General features: G+C 41.9%; 1 protein-coding gene across 1 annotated transcript in view; it reads left to right on the top strand.

The window, feature by feature from the left end:
• Gabrg3 (gamma-aminobutyric acid type A receptor subunit gamma3) overlaps positions 1-20,610 on the top strand; it is a 612,827-nt gene that overhangs the window by 347,647 nt on the left and 244,570 nt on the right. Inside the window, exon 5 of the mRNA XM_045146493.1 lies at positions 910-992. Within this exon, the coding sequence (XP_045002428.1) occupies positions 910-992 (83 nt within the window). The remainder of the gene's footprint in view (positions 1-909; positions 993-20,610) is intronic.

Raw genomic sequence — 20,610 nt, 5'->3', positions numbered from 1 at the left:
GCTGTCTGCCTCCTCTTAGAATCTAAAAGACAGTTCAAATTGACTGTGGCATACAGGAAAGTAACTTCCTCCCTCTGACACATGTCTTGACAGCTAAGTGAGCCCACATCAGATTCCTTCAGTCACTCTTTCCTCACAGTTGTCAGCACTCTCCTCCCTTGCCCCACATCCACTAGAGCTGTTAATTACAAGTGAACTATAACACTGAGGAGAAAACCCCAATACAGGCACAGAGCAGCACCACAGTGCAGATCCGAGGTAAGTTTCAGAGCTCAGAGCCACAGCAGGGAGTTTTTCTGGTGAAGTATGACAAGTAAGACGGGTTGTTTTGGTGTTTCATCAGTCCTGGAGAAATATGAATGAGGCTGAAGGGAAGCCGAGCCTCGGCAAACCAGAACTGAACAGAGCTGGTCCTGGGACCACATATAGGAACTTTTCCAGGCATGCAATATACCCACATAGTAGATCTACCCCTGTCTGATGGAATACAGGGAGTTGTCCAAGAAATAAATCCCCCTGCATGTGGATGGATGTGGCATAATACCTAAATAGACAAACAAACCCGTTTCAAGTGGAAGAAGAATTCATTCAAACTGAAAACAATGACTTAAAAACAGCAGCTTTTTCTCCTCTGTGACTTGGCTTTTACTTCCAGACACAGTTATGTTTCTAGAAACTGGAATCCCTTTTACTGCTGATAGTTAAAAGCAAAACAGTCTCTCATAATCCTCAAGCTGCCAAAGGGCCTCATGGAGAGAAACTGACCAGCTTCTTGCCTGGAGCTAGCTGTGTGTAAGGTACACTGAGTCCTGTGACAGCCCTGAAACATGGCTCCTCCTACCCTGTGGGCTGTGCCTAGGCCTGGGCTGTACTGTTGTGACCTCAGAGTGACACTGGGCTCTTCCACAGGCTCACCATCAACGCTGAGTGCCAGCTGCAGCTTCACAACTTCCCCATGGATGAGCACTCGTGCCCGCTGATATTCTCCAGCTGTGAGTACACCAGGGCTATGGACCTACCGGTCAGGGAATGACTGCTCACACATTGGTTTCTAGTACATAGTTGTGTGGTTGGTGACAGTCACTGCACAAGAGGAAGCCCATAACAATTTGGCATTGGCCACTTGGGTGTGTTTACTCTAGACTTCACTCTAAAGACCTTATGTCACAATACAAGTAACTCAGAGTAAGCAGCAGGCAGCTCAGCCATACATGGTATTATTGATGGATTCAGAAATCAATGACCCTTCACTTACCAAACAGTCTGATGCTAATGAGCTGAACCTATGATTCAGAAGTGCACAGAATTCTTCTGTAGTGTTTTTAGGTTTAATGTTTTAAGGAAACATTCTAAACAGGAAAGTGTGATCTTTCCTTTTAGTGTATTGGCATTTCTCCTTGGACAGACTGTGATTTGTAGCATAGATTACAAGCAATCATTTCCAAATTTTAAAGGCAACATCTCATCTAAGATCAAGAGCATATATAAAAGTAAATATCAAATGTCAAACATACTTTCTTACCTTTAAGCAAAGGCCAATATGCAAATTTATCTGTTGAGTTTATGGTGGCTTATTTTAAATGTGTTAATCTCAAGCACATATTATAAACCCTAAGAATTCAGGTAATATATTATCTTTCTTTAAAACTATAGATGGACCATGAAGGGGACAAATCTGAGGGTGTCTCCAGCAGTCTATGTTGAGAATCAAAATATGAACACACTTTACAATTTGTTTTAATTTCTGAAAAAGTCAAAATGTAAAGAATTTCATAGACCTCACATACTGGTCAAGCTTCTTTTGTGACACATAGTGTGATGAGTCGAATCTAAATTTGCTGTACTTGTTGATAGTACAGATGGTCAGTGCCTAGCTCACTGATGTGAATGTCTGTGTGTGTGGAGGGAGGGTGGGGGTGTGTGTACAAATGCCTGAAGGCAGTTGTTCTCTGTACTACTTCAAAAGTTCTAGAACCATCTAAATTGTCTGCAACTTTGCAAGTCAATTTAGTATACCTGTCAAGACATGCAGACCTGAACGATTTGTCTATGTCATAGTTTATCAGTGACTCAGCTGGTTCTGTTGATTATTCCAACATGTTGATATGCTGTTATCTAAAACTGAGTTCATAACTGCAGTACTACAAGGCATTCTGTTTGTTCTTTTTTTTTCTAACCTCCAACTCAATTTTTTGTGTTTGTGTATGCTTATATAGTGTGAGTGCTTGTGTATACCTATATTTACATATGTATGGGCACATGTGTGTGTGAGGGTGCCTGTGTATGTGTTCATGTATGCATAAGCATGTGGAGGTAAAGTCAGGTTTCTTCCTCAATAGCTCTCCACCTTATTTGTTTCTTTAAAATTTTATTTATTCATTTGACTTAAAGAGAGAGAAAGAGATAGAATAGGCATGCCACGGCCTCTAGCCACTCCAAATGAACTCCAGACACATGTGCCACCTTGTGCATCTGGCTTTACGTGGGTACTAGGGAAATGAACTTGGGTCCTTAGGCTTTGCAGGCAAGTGCCTTAATCACTAAGCCATCTTTTCAGCCCTTCCATATTATCCTTTCAAGACAGTATCGTTAGATTATCCTGGTACTCACCAAATTGCATAGACTAGCTAGCCAACAAGTTCCAGGGATCCTTTAGCCTTCATTTCTCTAGCCGTGGGATCACAGGTGCATCCCACCCTGCCTGGATTTTATGTGGGCACTTGGGATCATATCTCAGGTCCTCATACTTTTTCCCCAGCATTTCACTCAATCAATTTTGACAGTCTCCCACTTCTTTACTAAATTTACAATAATGTCTTTTTTGAAAAAAATATTTTATAAATATCCATCATTGGGCTGGAGAGATGACTTAGCAATTAAGGCTCTTGCCTGCAAAGCCAAAAGACCCAGGTTCACTTTCCCAGAATCCACATAAAGCCAGATGCACAAGGTAGCACATATGTTTGGCACTCATTTGCAGCAGCTAGAGACACTGGTGCACCCATTCTCCTTCAGTGTTTTGCTCTCTCACTCTTTCTTTCAAATAAATAAAATATTCAAAAGAAATATTGGGGGCTGGAGAGATGGTTTAGTGGTTAAGCGCTTGCCTGTGAAGCCTAAGGACCCCGGTTCGAGGCTCGGTTCCCCAGGTCCCACGTTAGCCAGATGCACAAGGGGGCGCACGCGTCTGGAGTTCGTTTGCAGAGGCTGGAAGCCCTGGCGCACCCATTCCCTCTCTCTCCCTCTATCTGTCTTTCTCTCTGTGTCTGTCGCTCTCAAATAAATAAATAAATAATTTTTTAAAAAAAGGAAAAAAAAAAAGAAATATTGGGCTGGAGAGATGGCTTAGTGGTTGAACTGTGGTTGAAGTGTTTGCTGTGAAGCCTAAGAACACTTGTTCAAATCTCCAGGTCCAAAGTATAGCCACATGCAAAAGTGATGCATGTGTGCAATGTCACAAATGCATGCTTTCAATACTATTTGTTATATAACTTAAGACGATAGTACCTTCTTATTTTTGTTTATGTATGTGTATGTGTGTTTGTGGAAATCATGTGTTTGTCATGATGCATGCGCAGAGGTCAGATTTAGGCTGGTCCACTCCTTCCACCTTCCTCGCTTTTAAGACAGCATCTCTCTTGCTGTTTTGCCAGGCTAGTGGGTTCTCAAGTGTCACAGTATGCCTGGCTCTACCTCCCATTGCAGTAGTTGCACTGGGATTACAGACGTGTATACTTTTGTGTGTCTAGCTTTGTCTCTTTTAAAAAAACTGTTTTATTCAGGCTGGAGAGATGGCTTAGCAGTTAAAGTGCTTGCCTGAGACCCTTAAGGACCCAGGTTCAGTTCTCCAATACCCACGAAAAGGCAAATGCACAAGATGGTAAATACATGTACAGTTCATTTGCAGTGGCTACAGGCCCTGGTGCACCCATTCTCTCTCTCCTTCTCTCCCCCTCTCTCTCCAATAAATAAATAAAATATTAAAACTTCTCTTATTGAGGTATCATGTCAATGCAACAAAAATGCATCAATTTCTAGTGAAGTTCAATGAATCTTTGGAACTGCAAAACCTTGGAAAGGTGCACACTGTAGAACTCTTTTATTGACCCCTAGAGAGTTTCCTTTTGTATGTATTGTTTTGTATGCTAGTATGCATTTCTACCAATAAGATAAATCCTAGCCACCTTCATCTTTTAAAAAACATATGGACCTAATAGTATTCATGGCAACTGCTGATCAGGTCAGGGTGGTATTGCTGTCACCAGTGGTCTCTGTTGGGGTAGTTTCTGGGTCTTGGTGCCTTTTTGAAAGGATTGGAAAAGATGCACAAAAAATACAATAAAATAAAGCAGCAAGAAATTTTATTACAATTTAGGTACCCTGCCAAATGGGGCCACAGGTCACCTAAGCAAGTGAGATTCAAGAGCCCTCAGTAGTTACCTGGGCTTCTCTTTATGAGACTTCAATGTAGGTGGAGTTGGTTGTTAGGGCATAGTCTGTGTGGCTCTCTGATTGCCAGGTCCTCCAGCAGGTAGGGCTGTAGGAGAGCTGGTCCTGCCAGTCTCTCCTTGGGGCTGAGTGGGATGGTGAGTATTGATGACCCAGACCCCCTCCTAGTCATCGGAGAGAAATACACTGGAGACTTGTTGAAGCAGGATCTCACTTTATTGTAACAGGCAGGTGCTTATATAGCATTGATAACAAAGGCAGGGATCTCAGGAAGGGATGAGGTGTAAGGGGTGATAGCATATCACGTCTTTTGAAATGATTGGTGCTAAGCACACATGCATGCACAGGAACTCTAACTTCCTACACAGAATTAGCAGGCCAAAGTCAATTTGGTGCCCTACTGAGTCATAGCTGGCCAGAGACAGGTTGCCAAACTTTAGCTAGGCTCAGGAAGTTCCACTAGGCCTCACATCTGGCCTTCTTTAGGCCCAACATCTCCCCCTTTTGTTTTTGTAAACACAATAGAAAACATGGCCCCTCTCTTAGGTTGTCCCCCTCTGGGGATCTTACCCTTCACTGGGTACCATGTATCCAGCTTGTTGAGAATCCACTCCATGACCTGTCTTTGGTTGTCCCACCTGTCTGAGATCTCATCCGTTATTGGTCAGATGGAGGGCAGGGGAGGGATGCTTATATGAGGACAGCCAGTCACATGAGGAGCTTGACTCCTGAGTAGCAAGCCTATGATAACATATTTTGACCTGATGAAGTTTTATTGCCTCTAGCCATTGGTGAATAAACTGTGTAATCTTATTATTTACACTCTAGCCATTGGTGAATAAATTGTGTAATCTTATTAATTACACAAGGCCAGACAATGAGGAGAAGGAGAAGGAGGGGACCAAGGAGGGGGAGGAGGTGGAGGTGGGGTAAGACGCCATGTAAGCCCATCCACAGTGGGTTGTCTTGAAGGTCCTGCCGTCTCCTCTCCTGGTCCTCTTGAAGCCTTTTGATCTCATCCTGCATGATTCCTGATCTACTGATGTAGAAACAGCATTTTTCCTGTAAAAACAAGCATATGCCTCCCTTTTCAGCAGTTAATATGTCTAGTCCCCTCCTGTTTTGTAGGAATACCTCAGCCAGGGAATCTAGCTGTTGTTGGAGATCAAGGATAGTGTTGGACACAGCTTTTATGTCACATATAAACTGGAGAGAGTCTTCTGTAGAGATGGACTTCCATACCCATCCCAGCTGTTCCAGTGGCCATGCCTGTGGTTATTCCCAACCCAACGAGTAAAGGTATCATTTGTACAGCTCTCTTTGGTCTCCCTCTTATATAATCAAAAGAGAGTATAGGGAGGGCTTCATCTCCAGAAATATATCTACATCTGGGATTAAGGTGGCTGGGACACAAAGGCCCATCCAATTGTTGGGCAGAAAGTCATAGGCCATCCTGCCTCCACAAACATAAACCATTCCAGAAGGTGGGCAGCATTGAGCACTGGGCTCAGTTGTGTTAAAAGTACAGAAGGAAGGATGAATGTATCCCACATCTATACTGGAATTATTAGGGGAAGGCAGGGCCCAAATGCAGTTTCCAGGAGACATTGGGAGCAGCTGGACTGGGATGGGGAATGTGGCAGAGCAATTTTTTAGGGTAGTATGGGCATCCGTAGTTGTATCATTGGCATCACTGGTGACTACAGCAAGTGGCCAGGGAGGCCCAGATTGGAGGCAAAGCCAGCAATACTCCTCAAGGGAGGGAGCCATTTGGTTTAGCAGGGTGAAGACAATTTTTAATATGGATTCAGTAGGGGGCTCAAGGGCTAAATCACTCTGATTTTCAGGAAGGGCAATAGGGTGATAATTAAGCTCTGGGTACTGGGCCAAAACGAGCTGTTCTATTCATCTGACCCAGATAGAACTGTAGGTGAACGATGAGGACCAATGTTTTTGAAAAGGGGATAATTGTTTATCTTCATTAGAAAAAAATAAAATATTTAGGGTAAATAATGCCTTTTTTAGTTGGTCGTGTGGGTGTAAGGATTCCCCCTTTTGGTTTTGTAATTAAGACTTGAGAGTCTGATTATATCTTTCAATGATTGCTTGACCCTGAGGGTTATGTGGGATGCCTGTGGAGTATGAGATTCTCCAGGTCTAGAGAAAATTTACAAAAGCCTTGCTTACAAAGCAGGGGCCATTATCTGTTTTAGCTTGGTCAGGTAGTCCAAGGGTGGCAAAGCATTGAAGCATATGGCTAATAGCATGTTTAGATTTTTTCCCAGCATGTGCCGATGCCCAGAAGGCATGGGAAAAGGTATCAACTGAAAGAAAAATATATTTAAGCTTTCCAAATGGAGAATAGTGTGTGAAATCAATTTGCCAAAGATGATTAGGGCGGAGCCCTCCAGGATTGCTTCCTATAGTTTCAGTGGTGATATAAGCCTCAGCTTCTCCAAGTATATACTGACCTAGGAGGTTGGCTGTTAGGCCGGACACCACCAGAGGGCACACCTCTCCACAGTTACTGTCAGGATCAGTCCAGAGCTGCCAGTTGGCCATTTCCCAGGATGTTGACTGTCCACCCACACCAAGTAAAAGCAGACCAGGGACTAACTGTCATGACAGAGAGACTTCCTCCTTTCTAATTAGTATTACACTGAGGCATAGAAGTCATTTTATCAGCCATATTGTTTCCTAGAGACTGTGCAGTCTGCCCCAGTGTCATTTTTGGCCTTAGTCCCGGAATCAGGGGCACGGGCCAGTGTGTAACGGGGCTGGGGATAGCCCCTGGGGGAGTTTAAAGGCTCACCCTGAAGGCTGAACTTGGATTTGCAATCCTTGGCCCAATGGAAACCTTTCTTGCACCTGGGGCAGGGAGTACATGGCACGTTAGGGGCCACAGGGACTGTTGAGGTATTTTTGGCCTGATTGGGGCACTCTGTTTTAAAATGACCTTCTTTACCACAGCCAAAGCAAGATTGTCCCTTACTCCCCGAGGTCTGTTGAAGGGCACAAACTAGGGCAGCCATGTCTTCATGGTGAGCAGCCTGCAAGGCCAACACCATGGCCCTAGCTTGATGGGATCCCATGTCTTTGGTGGCTATAATACACTTACTCATACAGTGATCTTTTAGCCCAGCACAGGCCAACTTATGTTCACCCATCCTGCATTCCCAGACCAGCATTTTAATGAACTGGTCCTGCAGGGGGCCAGGGGGAAACTTTCTTTGTAGACTTTTTTCAACCCTCTCTATTAAGGTAGCCAAGTCTTCACTAGCTTTTTGTGTGATTCCTGTGATGGGGGGCTCAGATTGGCCTTCCTCCAGTTTCTTCCATGCAGCCATTCCCAAAGCCCACACTTGATCCCGGTATGGATGAGGGATGGCAGCTTGCTGGAGGCCCGTGGAAAATGCATCAGCAGTGCTGGAGAGCATGCTGAAGGTGATTTGGACTGGAGACTTAGCGGCCTGATTCTGCTCAGCCCAAGTATGGCACTCATCCTGAAAGAAGGCCCACCACTTTATGTACAGGGGGCTGGAAAGAATGGCTTTAGCAAGGATTTTCCAATCTTGGGTGGTACACTGATGATGAGCCAAACCCTGGAGGATGGTTTCCACCCATGGGGAATTAAGTCCATCCTCCAACACAGCCTTTTTAAGGTCCTTTAGATCATGAGCCTCCCAGGGGTACCAAGAAGTGGGGTGATTACCACCCTGGGATAACGTTGACAGGGAAGAGGTTAGTTGTTTCTCCCACAGGGGTGCCGTCCCCATAGTATGACAGAGGTGCAGAGGGGGTCTAAAAAGGATTTGTCTGAAAAGGATTTGTAGGGGGATCTTGGGGTGTAGAACTCTTAGAGGGCCAAGGATCACTTCCAAAGGTGTCTAGGGCCAGATACAAGGGTTCAGGCGAACATGAGGGATTTGGGTTGGATGAGGACTGCCCCATAATTAATGAGGGTACACTCACCCACAGACCAATAGGCCCATCAGTGTTCTTCCATCGGAGAGAAGCCCCACACTGGGCACCAGCCTGCCAGGTCGTCTGGCAGGTAGGGCTGTAGGAGAGCTGGTCCCGCCAGTCTCTCCTTGGGGCTGAGCAGGATGGTGAGTGTAGATAACCCCAACCCCATCCTAGTCACCGGAGAGAAACACACTGAGTCAGGAGACTTATTGAAGCAGGATCTCACTTTATTGGAACAGGCAGGTGCTTATATAGCATTGAGAATGAAGGCAGGGATCTCTGGAGGGGATGAGGCGTAAGGGCCAGTAGCGTATCCATGACTTTTGAAATGATTGGTTCTAAGCATGTGCGCACGCGGGAACTCTAACTTCCTACACGGAATTAGCAGGGAAGAGTCAATTTGGTGCCCTGCTGAGTCATAGCTGGCCAGAGACAGGTCGCCAAACTTTAGCTAGGCTCAGGAAGTTCCATTAGGCCTAGTGTCCAGGCTTCTTTAGGCCCAACATCTGATTTGACTGAAAGGCTTGGATTATAAGCTTATCTCCAGTATGCATCTACTTCCCATGATACATTTGATCTTAATGATATGTTTGACCAGTTATGCATAGGATGTAAATAGGGGATTCTCCCTAAATATTCACTCAAAAGACAGTCTTACTGCATATGCCCCTAAAATCATTTCAGACCAGATCAGCCCCTTGTGTCCCAGATATATCCTGTAGTAAATAAGGATAGAAATGGAGCATTTCCTAGAGTGTTTTAAGAGAAGAACCTTGTTCCCATTGTTTAAAGCAGGTATATATGCATCTTGTTCTAGGTAGAAGGACTCTGGTTGATGACAGGTTGCTAGATTCATTATTAGAAAAGAGGTATGTGTGATGCTCACACCAAGTGGTATGCCAGACTACTAAACTATTCCTGATGCTTGCTTGCCTCACTGCTGCTGATTGGTTATGCCAATTCCAGAATGTTATGTATTATGTCTCGCTGCTTTCAGCACATTGTCTTAGTGATTCATGCATTTTAGCACATATGTCAATAGTTCAATTTTCTATCACTGTTAGATTTAATCTTGGGTAAATGGGCCATACAGATGATGTGAACTATAAGTACATATAGCTTTGCAGTTTCAGGCTTATGATTATAAACTCTCAGCATCAATAAGTACTTTTGCTTTTATATTCTTTCATAGCCTATGTTAGACAGGGCATTTCCTTTAGAGATATCTTTCATAGCCCTTCAGCTAAAATTCCTTGCCTGTGTGGAGCCCAAGGGGACACAGTACCATCTAGCAGCAACTGACAGGGCATCAAATACTCTAAGCACTGTTCTTGAAATACTTATACATTCATGCGTTCAGTGTGTTTAACTGTTTTATAATAGTTTTTAATCTCATTCCAGAATAATATTTTCTATCTGTTACATGTACTTACTTCTAGTAAGAAAAGTGCATGTATGGGTTACTAAAAATATTTTATACAAGTAAAATTACTTAAATGCGTAATTGTATCTCATGTATACAACTGGGGGAAGCCCTACTCTAAAAGATTACCTATCAGTAATCCCCTTCTGGAATGAGTTGGCAATTATAGCATAAACTCATAGGATCATAACGGCCTGGCTCATGAGGCTTCAGAAGGGAGGGCAATACCACAGGGCACTTTCTTGATTATTATAGTTTATTAGCAGATTTTGAAATCGTATGTGTAAGACATCTAAACTTGTTATTTTGAAGATTATTTTGGCTATTATGAATTTTCATATAAAGTTTCAGTTTTACCATGACAAATTTTAAGGGAGAGAAAACTAACTGAAATATAGGATTAAATATAGCTGGCCTCCCAAATCATCTTTTCTGCAATAACAAACTATGCTATTTGTCAGCTAATACCAGAAGGGCATTTCTGTTCTTCTGAAGTCTCAGCAGGATGGCCTGTCAAGCTCTGTTTATTGCATTGTAAGGATTTTATGGTCAAAAGCTCCAAATTGATTCATATTTTTTCCCACAGACAAGTTCTAATGGCCTACGGACCTTGTGGTCAAGTTTATCACACCAGTAGCCACACTCCTCATTACCAGTTGTCTTTATTTAGTTGTTTTTACCATTTATGTGACAAAATATCTGACAGTAACAACTTAAGGAGAGAAGGGTTTATTTTGGTTGCAGTTTAAGTACCATTTATCATTTAGGGGGATCATGGTGGCAGAAGCACGAGGCTCCTGATCAAATTGCATCCACAGTCAAAAAGGAAAGAGAGAGAGAGAGAGATTCATACTTTACCAGTCTAGGTCTCAAGCATATAGAATTGTGACACTTATATACAGGTGAGTCTTCTTGGCTCAACTAAAACTCTGGAAATGTAGGTACTCTCATAGACATGCCCAGAAGTTTTTTTTTTTTTTTTTAATTCTAATTGAGTCCAAATCCTATCAAGTTAATAATCATGATTAGTCATCATAATTGGAATATCTATTATAATGGCTACACATCACTTTATAGCATAGTACTTGACATGTGGCAAAGTCAACTTTTGGGGACTTTTTGTAAGTTTGTTTTCTAAGTATTTTTATTTGAGTTAATTCGATATGCACAATGTAGAACCTGTAAGGACAACTGTAATTCAGCAGTAAATGTAAAAAATGTAGAAGTCAGTGCTAGGAAATAATAGCCATTTGTTTATTATTTCCTCCTCTGTGGAGAGAGTCTGCTATTATTCCACAGCCCTGCACCTGTAAGCTGGCTCAAAGTGTGTGTAGCTCTCATCTGTGTGCTGTCACTCTCATCTGTATTGGTTGAGGACAACCCTGTTGTGGTCAGGAAAGGTAAACAGGCATCAGGTCTGCCTAGTGCTGTCTTTCAGAACATTACTCATGAGCACAAATCTTATCTGCACACAATCACCCATGAGCATGGTGCAGAGTGGCTATTACTCATTTCCCTTTCATTGCCACCCTCCCACAAGCATCCTTTTCATTTTCCTTATAAAACATACTTGTCATGATGAGATGTCAGAGCAAAGTTCAATGGGCCAATATATGATGATCAAGAGTCTCCACAGTGTGGGTTCTGAGGCCTGAGGTTAAGTTCATAGCTACTGAGCTTGATTCACATGCTGGCTCACCATGTTCATATCTCTTCATGGCTCTAGGGTCTGTGATAAATATTAACTATGAAGAAGTTTCTTATGGCATCCCAGGAGAATCATGGTCCAAATTAGGTACTGAACTCTGAACAAGGTGGACACTGTGCCAAGTGCCGAGTGGAACTTCTCAGCAAGATAGGATCTCTCCTTTCATACCTTCTGCCCTGGAGAGAATGGCAGAGTGCCCTTTCAAACTTCTTTCTCCTTGGTGGAGGAATTAATCTTCAAACAGCATACTGGGAAGCAGATGTTTGCTTGTGAAGGCAGATGCTCCTGCCCCATGAAAGCCTATCTTCCAACATTTTCACAATCTCCACTTATCAGACATGTAGGTCTCAAAAACACCAGTGTGTTAGGCATCTGCTTCCATTTGTGACGTTTGTGAATCCATGTGCATTAGGAGCAGCTGGATAGAGAGAGAGAGAGAGAGAGAGAATGATAAAGATAGAGATAGAGATAAGAGATAGAGATAGAGATAGAGATAGAAAGATAGGTAGATAGATACTATTAACAACTTCTATTCTTACAGAAAACAAACCATGGTATTTCTCTGCCCTCCCCTCCCCAACTTTCCCCTTAATAACTCTGCTCTCTGTCATATCCCCTCCCTCTATCCATTAGTCTCTCTTTTAATTTGATGGCATCATCTTTTTCTCCTATTATGGGGGTCTTGTGTGGGTATTGCTAGGCACTGCGAGGTCTTGGATATTGAGGCCAAATTCTGTCCTGACAGTTGTATGTAAGGAGTGGTACCCTTCCTTTGACTCTTGCATTCTTTTTCCCACCTCTTCTGCAATGGACTCTGAGCCTTGGTGGGTGTGAGATATAACAGTTCTGGACACTCCTCTTCCCCTTCTTCTCAACACTATGTTGCTTTTTGGGTCATCCCAGTGGTCATTGCCATCTGAAAAAAGAAGCTTCTTTAACCAGAAGTGAGAGTAGCATTAATATATGAGTATGAACATTAAGTGTAGTGCTTTCAGGGCAGTTTGGTGAGAGTAATATATGCATTCATCCAGACAAGAGCAGGCTTTATGCCCCTAAGCCTCATGACCTCTCCTGCCATAGGCTTTTGGTTAGGTATTCAGTACCAGGCATGTATTCCCTCCCATAGAATGGGCCGTCAGTCCAATTAGAGAGCAGCTGGTTTCCCCCAGAGCAGACATGCCACTATTGTACTTGTTCAGTCATTTGGCCTGTCTGGCCAAACTTGAGGTTTCCAGTGTCCACTGTTTTCACCACTAATGACTTCTGTCTCCCATAAGACTGCACACAGTGCAGCTTTTTCCAGCTTTCAGTTGGCTGGGCTACAGGGAGAAGGTTTTCTGCTCAACACCAACTTGATTTCTCAGTGACTTTGCCACTCAGGCATGTGAAGTCTTCAGCAATAAGGTCTTACCATTTCTTTCTCATGGGGAACCAAGGGCCTTGGCAATAGCCTGGATGGGGTTTTTGAGAATGTTTAGTAGACTAGTAGAGTGCCAGGGTACTGACATTAGGTTTTCCACTAGGAATCCCACCAGTCCCACCTGAGCTGTGAGGGAGCCATGCTCAGTCATTGCATCCTTGTGTCTGGCTTATGCTCAGGACTGTGCCAACTTCTCATTCTCCATTATTGCTCCTCCATCTCTATTCCTACCATGTCATCTCCATAGAGTTGCACACCTCCCTTCAAGAACTCTGCAGCAGAAAGGACCCAACAGAGCTGTGGTGCCCTGCCATAACCATCTGGCATCTTCCCCTTTGGTAGATACTCATAATAACTTTCAATCCATCTCACATGCCTTGTCTTAACTACTGCCAGCCTTACTTGAAGGGGAGCTATTTCATTCCAGCTTCCATAATGAGACTCTGAAGACCCACTCATGGGACAGCTGAGGATGATCAATCCCAGCAGAGACCACTGAGATGGAAAGCTCTGCTCTTCTTCATGAGATGGTCCCTACTCAGTAGTATTTATCCCCCTTCTCAAATACACCCCATCAAGGAAGGGAGGGAGGAGAGTGTCAGAGAGGAGAGGGTAACTTTTCAGTATCCTTGATTTTATCACAAAGCAAGTGGTGCCTTGTCTTCTCAGAGGACTTCCTTTATCTGCCTGCCCCCCTCTAAGCTCTTTGCTATCTGTGAAAGGGAGATGACAGCAAGTTGCAGCAGCATGAAAGGTTGAAAGACTGGGGTATACCACCTTCACAGGAAGGTCTTGTACAGTGGGGAAGAAAGCATTTAATTATGAGTTTACTCACTGTTTGAAGAGCCTAACCTGCAATGGACATATTTGTTTCTACAATGGGCTATCTGTGGGTTACAAATGGAAGCAGGGCTGAATTTAACTTTTTTTTTTTTTTCTCCATAGACTAAAGAATGTAAGGAGACCCCTGAGGCTTGTTGGCATGGCCAACGTGTTTTATCTACCAAGGTCAAATATTACACAATTAATAAAGTCAGAAAACCTTCATGTTCTTCATGTTGCAAAAATAAATAAATGAAGATTAAAAATGTAAGCAGAGCTTTAACAAGCAGCAACAAACACTATTCTAACCTCAAGGTCATCACCTCCTCCATTCATAGTACTCAGACGTTTTCTATTTTTTATCCAACTAAATCCCCAATGTCCTGAAAAGCCCTGGTGCATATACAGGAGAAATCATCAAAGCAAAGGCTGCTTTGCCATGAAGAGGTTCTCTCCTAAATTTTTCAAAGGAGTCCTCACCTGCACTTTTCATAGCTCTGGTACATATTTTATACCATATTTGCCTTTGGGGTACTATTTTTATCAGAACAGAGTCTTAGTGATGCAAATTTTCTGCTCAGGATGCTTTCTCAAAGGACCCAATGGCTGGAATGATATGCTGAGAAATGAGGAAAGGAACCCAGGTGCCAGAAATTCACTGAGATTAGAGAATAGTAAGCTAGAGCAGCAAACCTGTTGATCATTTATGGTTGACTTCAGTGTTCTTATTTGTTTTTATTTGTGTCTTTCCAGAAACAATTTAATTAGTATGATAGGAAAGGATGAGGGAAAGACATTTAATCACAGCTTAAATTAGTGTGTGGAAAAACATGTTATTTGCCTTTCTAATTCTTTGTACATCTTTTTTTTTCCTTCCTTCCCTTCTTTTTATCCCATCTAAAGTCTTTATAGTAAACATTATTTTGTCAAGTGAAAATAGACAATTTCTCACTACTTTGAGTAGGGCATTTTTGTTGTTTATTGCATACACATACATTTACTAAAAGTTTTAAAACCTTTAAAAATAAAAGTGGAGCTGAGAAGTGTGTCAGTCCCTCTTGCCTTGAGACCTTCTCAGGGGCTTAGGGCTAAAAACAAAGCCCTCAGTTTTCCCCACATATAAACAAGTATATCTAGAATATTTCAGAAACTTTTCATCTGACACAGCCACCTAGTCACTAACCATTACCCAATTATAGTCCCTCAGGTGGCCCCCTTTTCCCCCCCAGATCTTTCACAGTTGAGGAATCTGATCCTGGAGGCCATTTGTCTGTGTTATGTGGGGACAAGTGCAGGGGTTTGAATGCAATAGAACACTTGAATTGTGTTCTTAGTTTTGAGTATGTGTGTGTGTGTGTGTGTGTGTGTGTATGCATGCACGTGTGAAGGCCATATATTGACCTTGCTGGTGTTCCTCAATTGCTCTTCACTTCATTTACTGAGGGAGAGTCTCACTTTTGCAATTCAGCTAGTCTGGCAGCTAGCCCCAAGTTTTCCTGTCTATGCCTTCTGAGTGCAGGGATTATACACAGGCTGCCACACACATCTAGCTTTTATGTAGGTGCTGGGGTGTGAGTATAGGTCCTAGTTCTTGTGATGCAACCCTTTTATGAGTCATCTCCCTAATTCTCCTGATCAACACACCACACTGCTTCAGAGGGGGTCCTTATTGCCATTATGGTTCCCAGAAGAGGAAAGTAAGACTGAAAAGAAACTCATCCACAAGATGTAGGTGTATATTGCTGCTCCAGTAAGCCAATTTGGATGAAAACTTTAAAATATATGGTCCTTCTGATCTTTGACAGCTGTGTCAGCTGTATCTGTGCTTAAGCTGGAGATATCATTAAGAAAATGTCACTAGTGGTACAGTGATGATAAAGATGGCTGAGAATGTTGGCTGGCTCCAGAGTTTTAAAATTAATTAATTTTGGAGAGAAGTAAATGCCAGTTAATAAATCTCAATGTCATCATATCTGTGTCTCCCTCCTATTGTATTATGACAGTTTCACGGACCCATCATGTTCTCCCCCTGTACTGATCCAGTACAGTCCCTCTTATGCACATGCATTTCCTCTCCATCTGAACAGAAGCAGTGTGATCCTCTTTCCGACCTATGAACCCCTTCAGCTGATGCAAAAACTGAGTCCAACAGAAAGAATACAGAAAGAATGCAAATTCACACAGCATGTGGTAGAGCCACAAGCAGAGCTAGCTTCTGGCTTCTCCAAGTACAGGGTTTTCTTTATTATACCAGCATTTTTCTGAGGTCACATATTAGCTAAGAAGAAAAATGCCAAGGCATTTTTGCCATCCAGGGAATTCTAGAATGTCTCCTCTATCATCACTATTCACATCATGGCCACTTATTTTTTACTGGAAAACAAGGATTGGCATGAAGGAAAGGTCACCATTACATCTTACATTCCCTGGAACTTTCCAGATAGAAAAGGGATTTGACAGGGCCAAGGTCTGCAGATGGCAGAGAAGCCAGTGCATCATTCAGGGTAGAAAGCGATAAATTCTCCATCAAAGCAGTGTGGTAGTCCTATGTAGACAGCTCATCAGATTATAGTTGTGGGAGCTTCTGTCCTCATGCTTACCCCTGCCCCTTGAATGAGCACTGTGCCAGGCTGCCTCCTGGAATCTAATGCAGAAGGTGCTGCCTATCTTGGGGTCTCTGGCTACAAAACAGTACTCTGGCCTTGCTGGCTGCTGCTCTTGAGAATCTACAGTTGCAGTTCTGGTTATGATAGCAGCATAGGTACCATGCCAAAGAAGCCTAGGGGGGGAAAAATACACACTTTTGCTGAAAAGTAAGGTATATAGGAAATTGAAACAGCAGTGGAGAAGTAGGAGAGATCCAGAGCATCCAGAGCACACACTGCCCAGCAAAAGCTGCTCTGGCAGGGCAGGACCACACAAGAGACCATGGCAGGCTTAGCTTGAGCTGCAGGAAAAGCCAGGCAAGGGGGTTTTTCACTCAAACCAGAGCTCTCCACAAACTCAAGAAATGTGAAGGGAGAACGGCAGTCAACAACGGAGGAACAGATCACAAGGTAGAAGAATGCGTGGAACAGTGGGAAAACTGAACACCATTGGCTCCCTCCCCTTCCTCACCACCAGTGCCCAGCCTTGGAACAGAGCAGCAGTCCAGAGACCCAGCCATGCCTATTTAAACTGACAGAGCACCAAAGAGGGACCCAATCAAGAGCACAGCTGAGACCAAAATCATCCCAAAAGATTACTGGGATTACACCAGGTCAGTACCCACCTAATAAACCTGGTATATATACCTGTACCAGAAGTGCTACTGGCACCTTCCATATCAGAATAAATTATATGTTAAATCAGATGGATGGTCAAATTTGCCATTATTAAAGAAGCTGTATTTTGGGCTTGTTATTTGTTGCTTCTTGAATTATAGTGGCTTTGTTTACTCTTCTGTTATACATTGGGGAAGGCTCTCACCTGGTCATAAGCTGACTTGGAACCCTCTACAAACCAGCAATCTTAACAGCCTTGTTGTCAGGATTAAGAGAGTGGGTGAGGCACCACACAGCCTTTAGGGTCAGACAGAGGATCTGGTTGTCATAATAACTACTCTTGGATAAATACTCTGTACTGTTTTTCATTAACAATGTACATTGTTTAGTTACATTTTAGAATCTGCCTGTATTTCGTTCCTCTTAGCCTACTTGAATACTCTCATAGCAGACACACCCAACACCTAGATTCACTTTTATAGATACTCTGAGAGTCTTCAGAACCACACCTAGCACCTTAAGCTCCTACCCTGAAGATATATAACATCAGATTGATTGATACATCTCATAATACCAGCTAACTAGAAAATTCAATCATTAAATAATCCAAGATGCAAAAAATATATACAGTATAGCCCAAGAAACACCAAAAATCAAGACAATGTAAATCCACTAAAAAGTATTAATGCATCAAAAATTACCTCCAGTGAGAATGAGTTAGAGGAAATGCCTGAGAAAGATTTCAAAATAATGATTATAAATATGTTCAAAGTACTCAAAGAAGAATTCAAAGGAAGCAAAGAAGACACAATATGCCAATTTAATGAAATAAAGAGGTCAATACTAGACATAAATATGGAAATAGAAATAATAAAGAAAAACCAGTAGAATTACTAGCAATAAAGAACACAGTTAATGAAATAAAAAACTGTAGAGAATCTACAGTTTTCCTCAGAGAATGAAGAACTAATCTCTGCAGAAGCCCTTGGACAATTTCAGAGTAATCAGAGCAAGGTGGTACCCAACAATAATAAATCCCCTTGAACACAGTTTCCACCCCAAATTTCTAACTCTACTTATCTAACACTTAACATTCTCTCTTTTTATTTCATCTCTTATTCTCAAAGCCTGAATTTCTTAGTTCCACTAACATATCTGACAGACATATTATATAAAAAGAAGGAGGGACATGTTTTCTCAGGGCTTGGTGTTCCATGGTTGAGGAAGAGTTGCCAGAGTGCCCATTGTTCACCAGCTGGCACACCTGTTGTGTCAGGGTAAGAAGGGGACGGAAAGCAAAGACCCTTCTCTCATCCTGCAGTCCTTGGTTTTGTGATGAGCAATAGGTTTTCAGACAGGTGTTTCACATCAATTTCACAGCATGAAAATGATGGAAATAAGAAATCTGTAAACCAAATAGCATCCCCTGCTGGGTTGTTAAAGCCATAATGCAATCATGAACAATGTCTGTCAATGAATTTTGGTTATAAATGGCTCTTTCTTGTATACTTAGTCAATATTTGCAAGAAGGTTTGGTCATGCTGCTTTTTGGAGATTGGTGAGACAGTTTCCTGGGGGCTCCTAAACACCTGTTCACAGTGGGTGCTTAATAACTAGGTCTGCTGTGTAGGTGTCTGTCTAAGACAAATTGCTTGCATTAATAGCTCTAAAAGATGCAACCCAGGCAATGCCTCATTTTGAGGAATGACATTTGACAAAGCATGTGGTTAGCTCATTAAGAGAGTATATCCCATTGCATATTCAGCATTTTGTACTACACCAAGTTGTAAAGCTACCTCTCAAAGAAAACAAAACAAGTCTGTGTGTATGTGTGTGTGTGTGTGTGTGCGCGCGCGTGCGTGCATGTGTATGTGTGTGTGTGCATGTGCATGTGCATGTATGTTTGTGTGTGTGTGTTCACATCTACATATGTGATAGGTATAAATTCTTGATCTGAGAACAGAGCAACAATCTGGTTATGTTATTTTATCATATTAGCATGAGCAGGTCTGGGACACAATGTTTAAATGTGCCAAATGAAACTCATCTCATACTTTTAGACACATTTGAATGTCCTTTTTGGTGCCCGAGATCTAGAAAAGATGAGAGGACTCTAGATATTTTATCATTTTCTTGGATCCAGGCCAGCAAAAAAGAGGGGTAACTTTGTGGGTGGTGCTTAGTCTTGAAGATTGGAAGAAAAGAAAAGCTGTGAAAAAGAAGCACTGTAACTTAGGTATCTATGGAAGTGTTGAGTAGTATATCTCTCATAGCACTAAAGAAGAATGGAAGCTTAGGCAATGGGACTATGTGACCCATTCTGAAGCAGTAAGGAGCGCCACAGACTTTATTACATTGTTAGACTTTTTTTGTACTGAGTATGTCTTCTATTATCATGTGTGGGATAACAGAGACCTTAGTACCTGGATAAGCTCAAGAATTTCTTTAAATCTCTTCCCATTTACCACATTTTCATTATCCATTCATCTGTTGATGGGCATCTTGACTTATTCTAATTTTTTGCTATTGTTAATATAACTGCAAAGAACAAGGATGTACAAGTATCTCTGTAGTAGTGTATATGGTCCTTAGGATATATGTTCAGAAGTAGTAGAGTCTATGCAAGCAGGAAAATGAAATTATGAAATTTGTAGGAAAGTGGGTGGATTTGGAAAGGATTATATTAAATGAACTGTCTCAAACTCAGAAAGACCAAAATTACATATTCCCTCTGATATGATGGTCTTAGAATATAATATCTATAAAAATATATAGGGGGCAGAAGTGAACTAAATCTATAAAGATAGAACCAAACCCAAAAGTGAATAATATAAATAGATGAGCTGGAAGAAAGGGGAAGGAAGAGCAAAGGATGCATGTGATACAAGGAAGAGGGGAATTGAAGGGGAGAGGTAGAGGGATAAGAGGGGGTGAGAAAATGCCCAAATGAATGATACTTAATCTCTGTATGCCAACTAAAAAATGAAAAATTTAAAGTTAAAAGAATTTAATGTTTATCAATGTGAATAGTGACTTATTTTTATTCTTATAGCTATTTTTCAGTGCAAATATGTTTTGGTATTTAGGAGTCCTATGGGGCTCATCCTGTCATCTAGGTTTTAATAATTTATTTATTTATTTCTGAGTGTGAGAGAGGAACAGAGGTAGACTGAGACAGAGAGAGAGAATGATCATGCCAGGGCCTCCAACCATAGCCCCGGCACTCCAGATGCATGTGCCATCTTGTGCATCTGGATTACATAGGTACTAGGGAATTAAACTGGGTCCTTAGGTTTTGCAGGCAAGTGCTTTCACTACTAATCCATTTCTCCAGTCCTCATATAGTCTTTTAAAAGTGTTAGTTAAGCAATGTCATTAAAATGAAAAGTTAGTATGTAACAGAAGTTAGTATATGAAATTATATATGAAATGTACTCTAAATTTAAATGTATTAAATATGTGAATCTTTGTATAAAAGTATTTTATAGTAGTTATTTCTACCATTGCATCAAATTCTGCAATAATTTATTAAATTTCAAAACACAAATTGGCACATTCT

This window comes from Jaculus jaculus, chromosome 3 (assembly GCF_020740685.1).
Source record: "Jaculus jaculus isolate mJacJac1 chromosome 3, mJacJac1.mat.Y.cur, whole genome shotgun sequence".
Taxonomy (NCBI): Eukaryota; Metazoa; Chordata; class Mammalia; order Rodentia; family Dipodidae; genus Jaculus; species Jaculus jaculus.
Note: the sequence above shows the minus strand (reverse complement) of the source record. Positions and strands in the feature narration are given on the sequence as shown.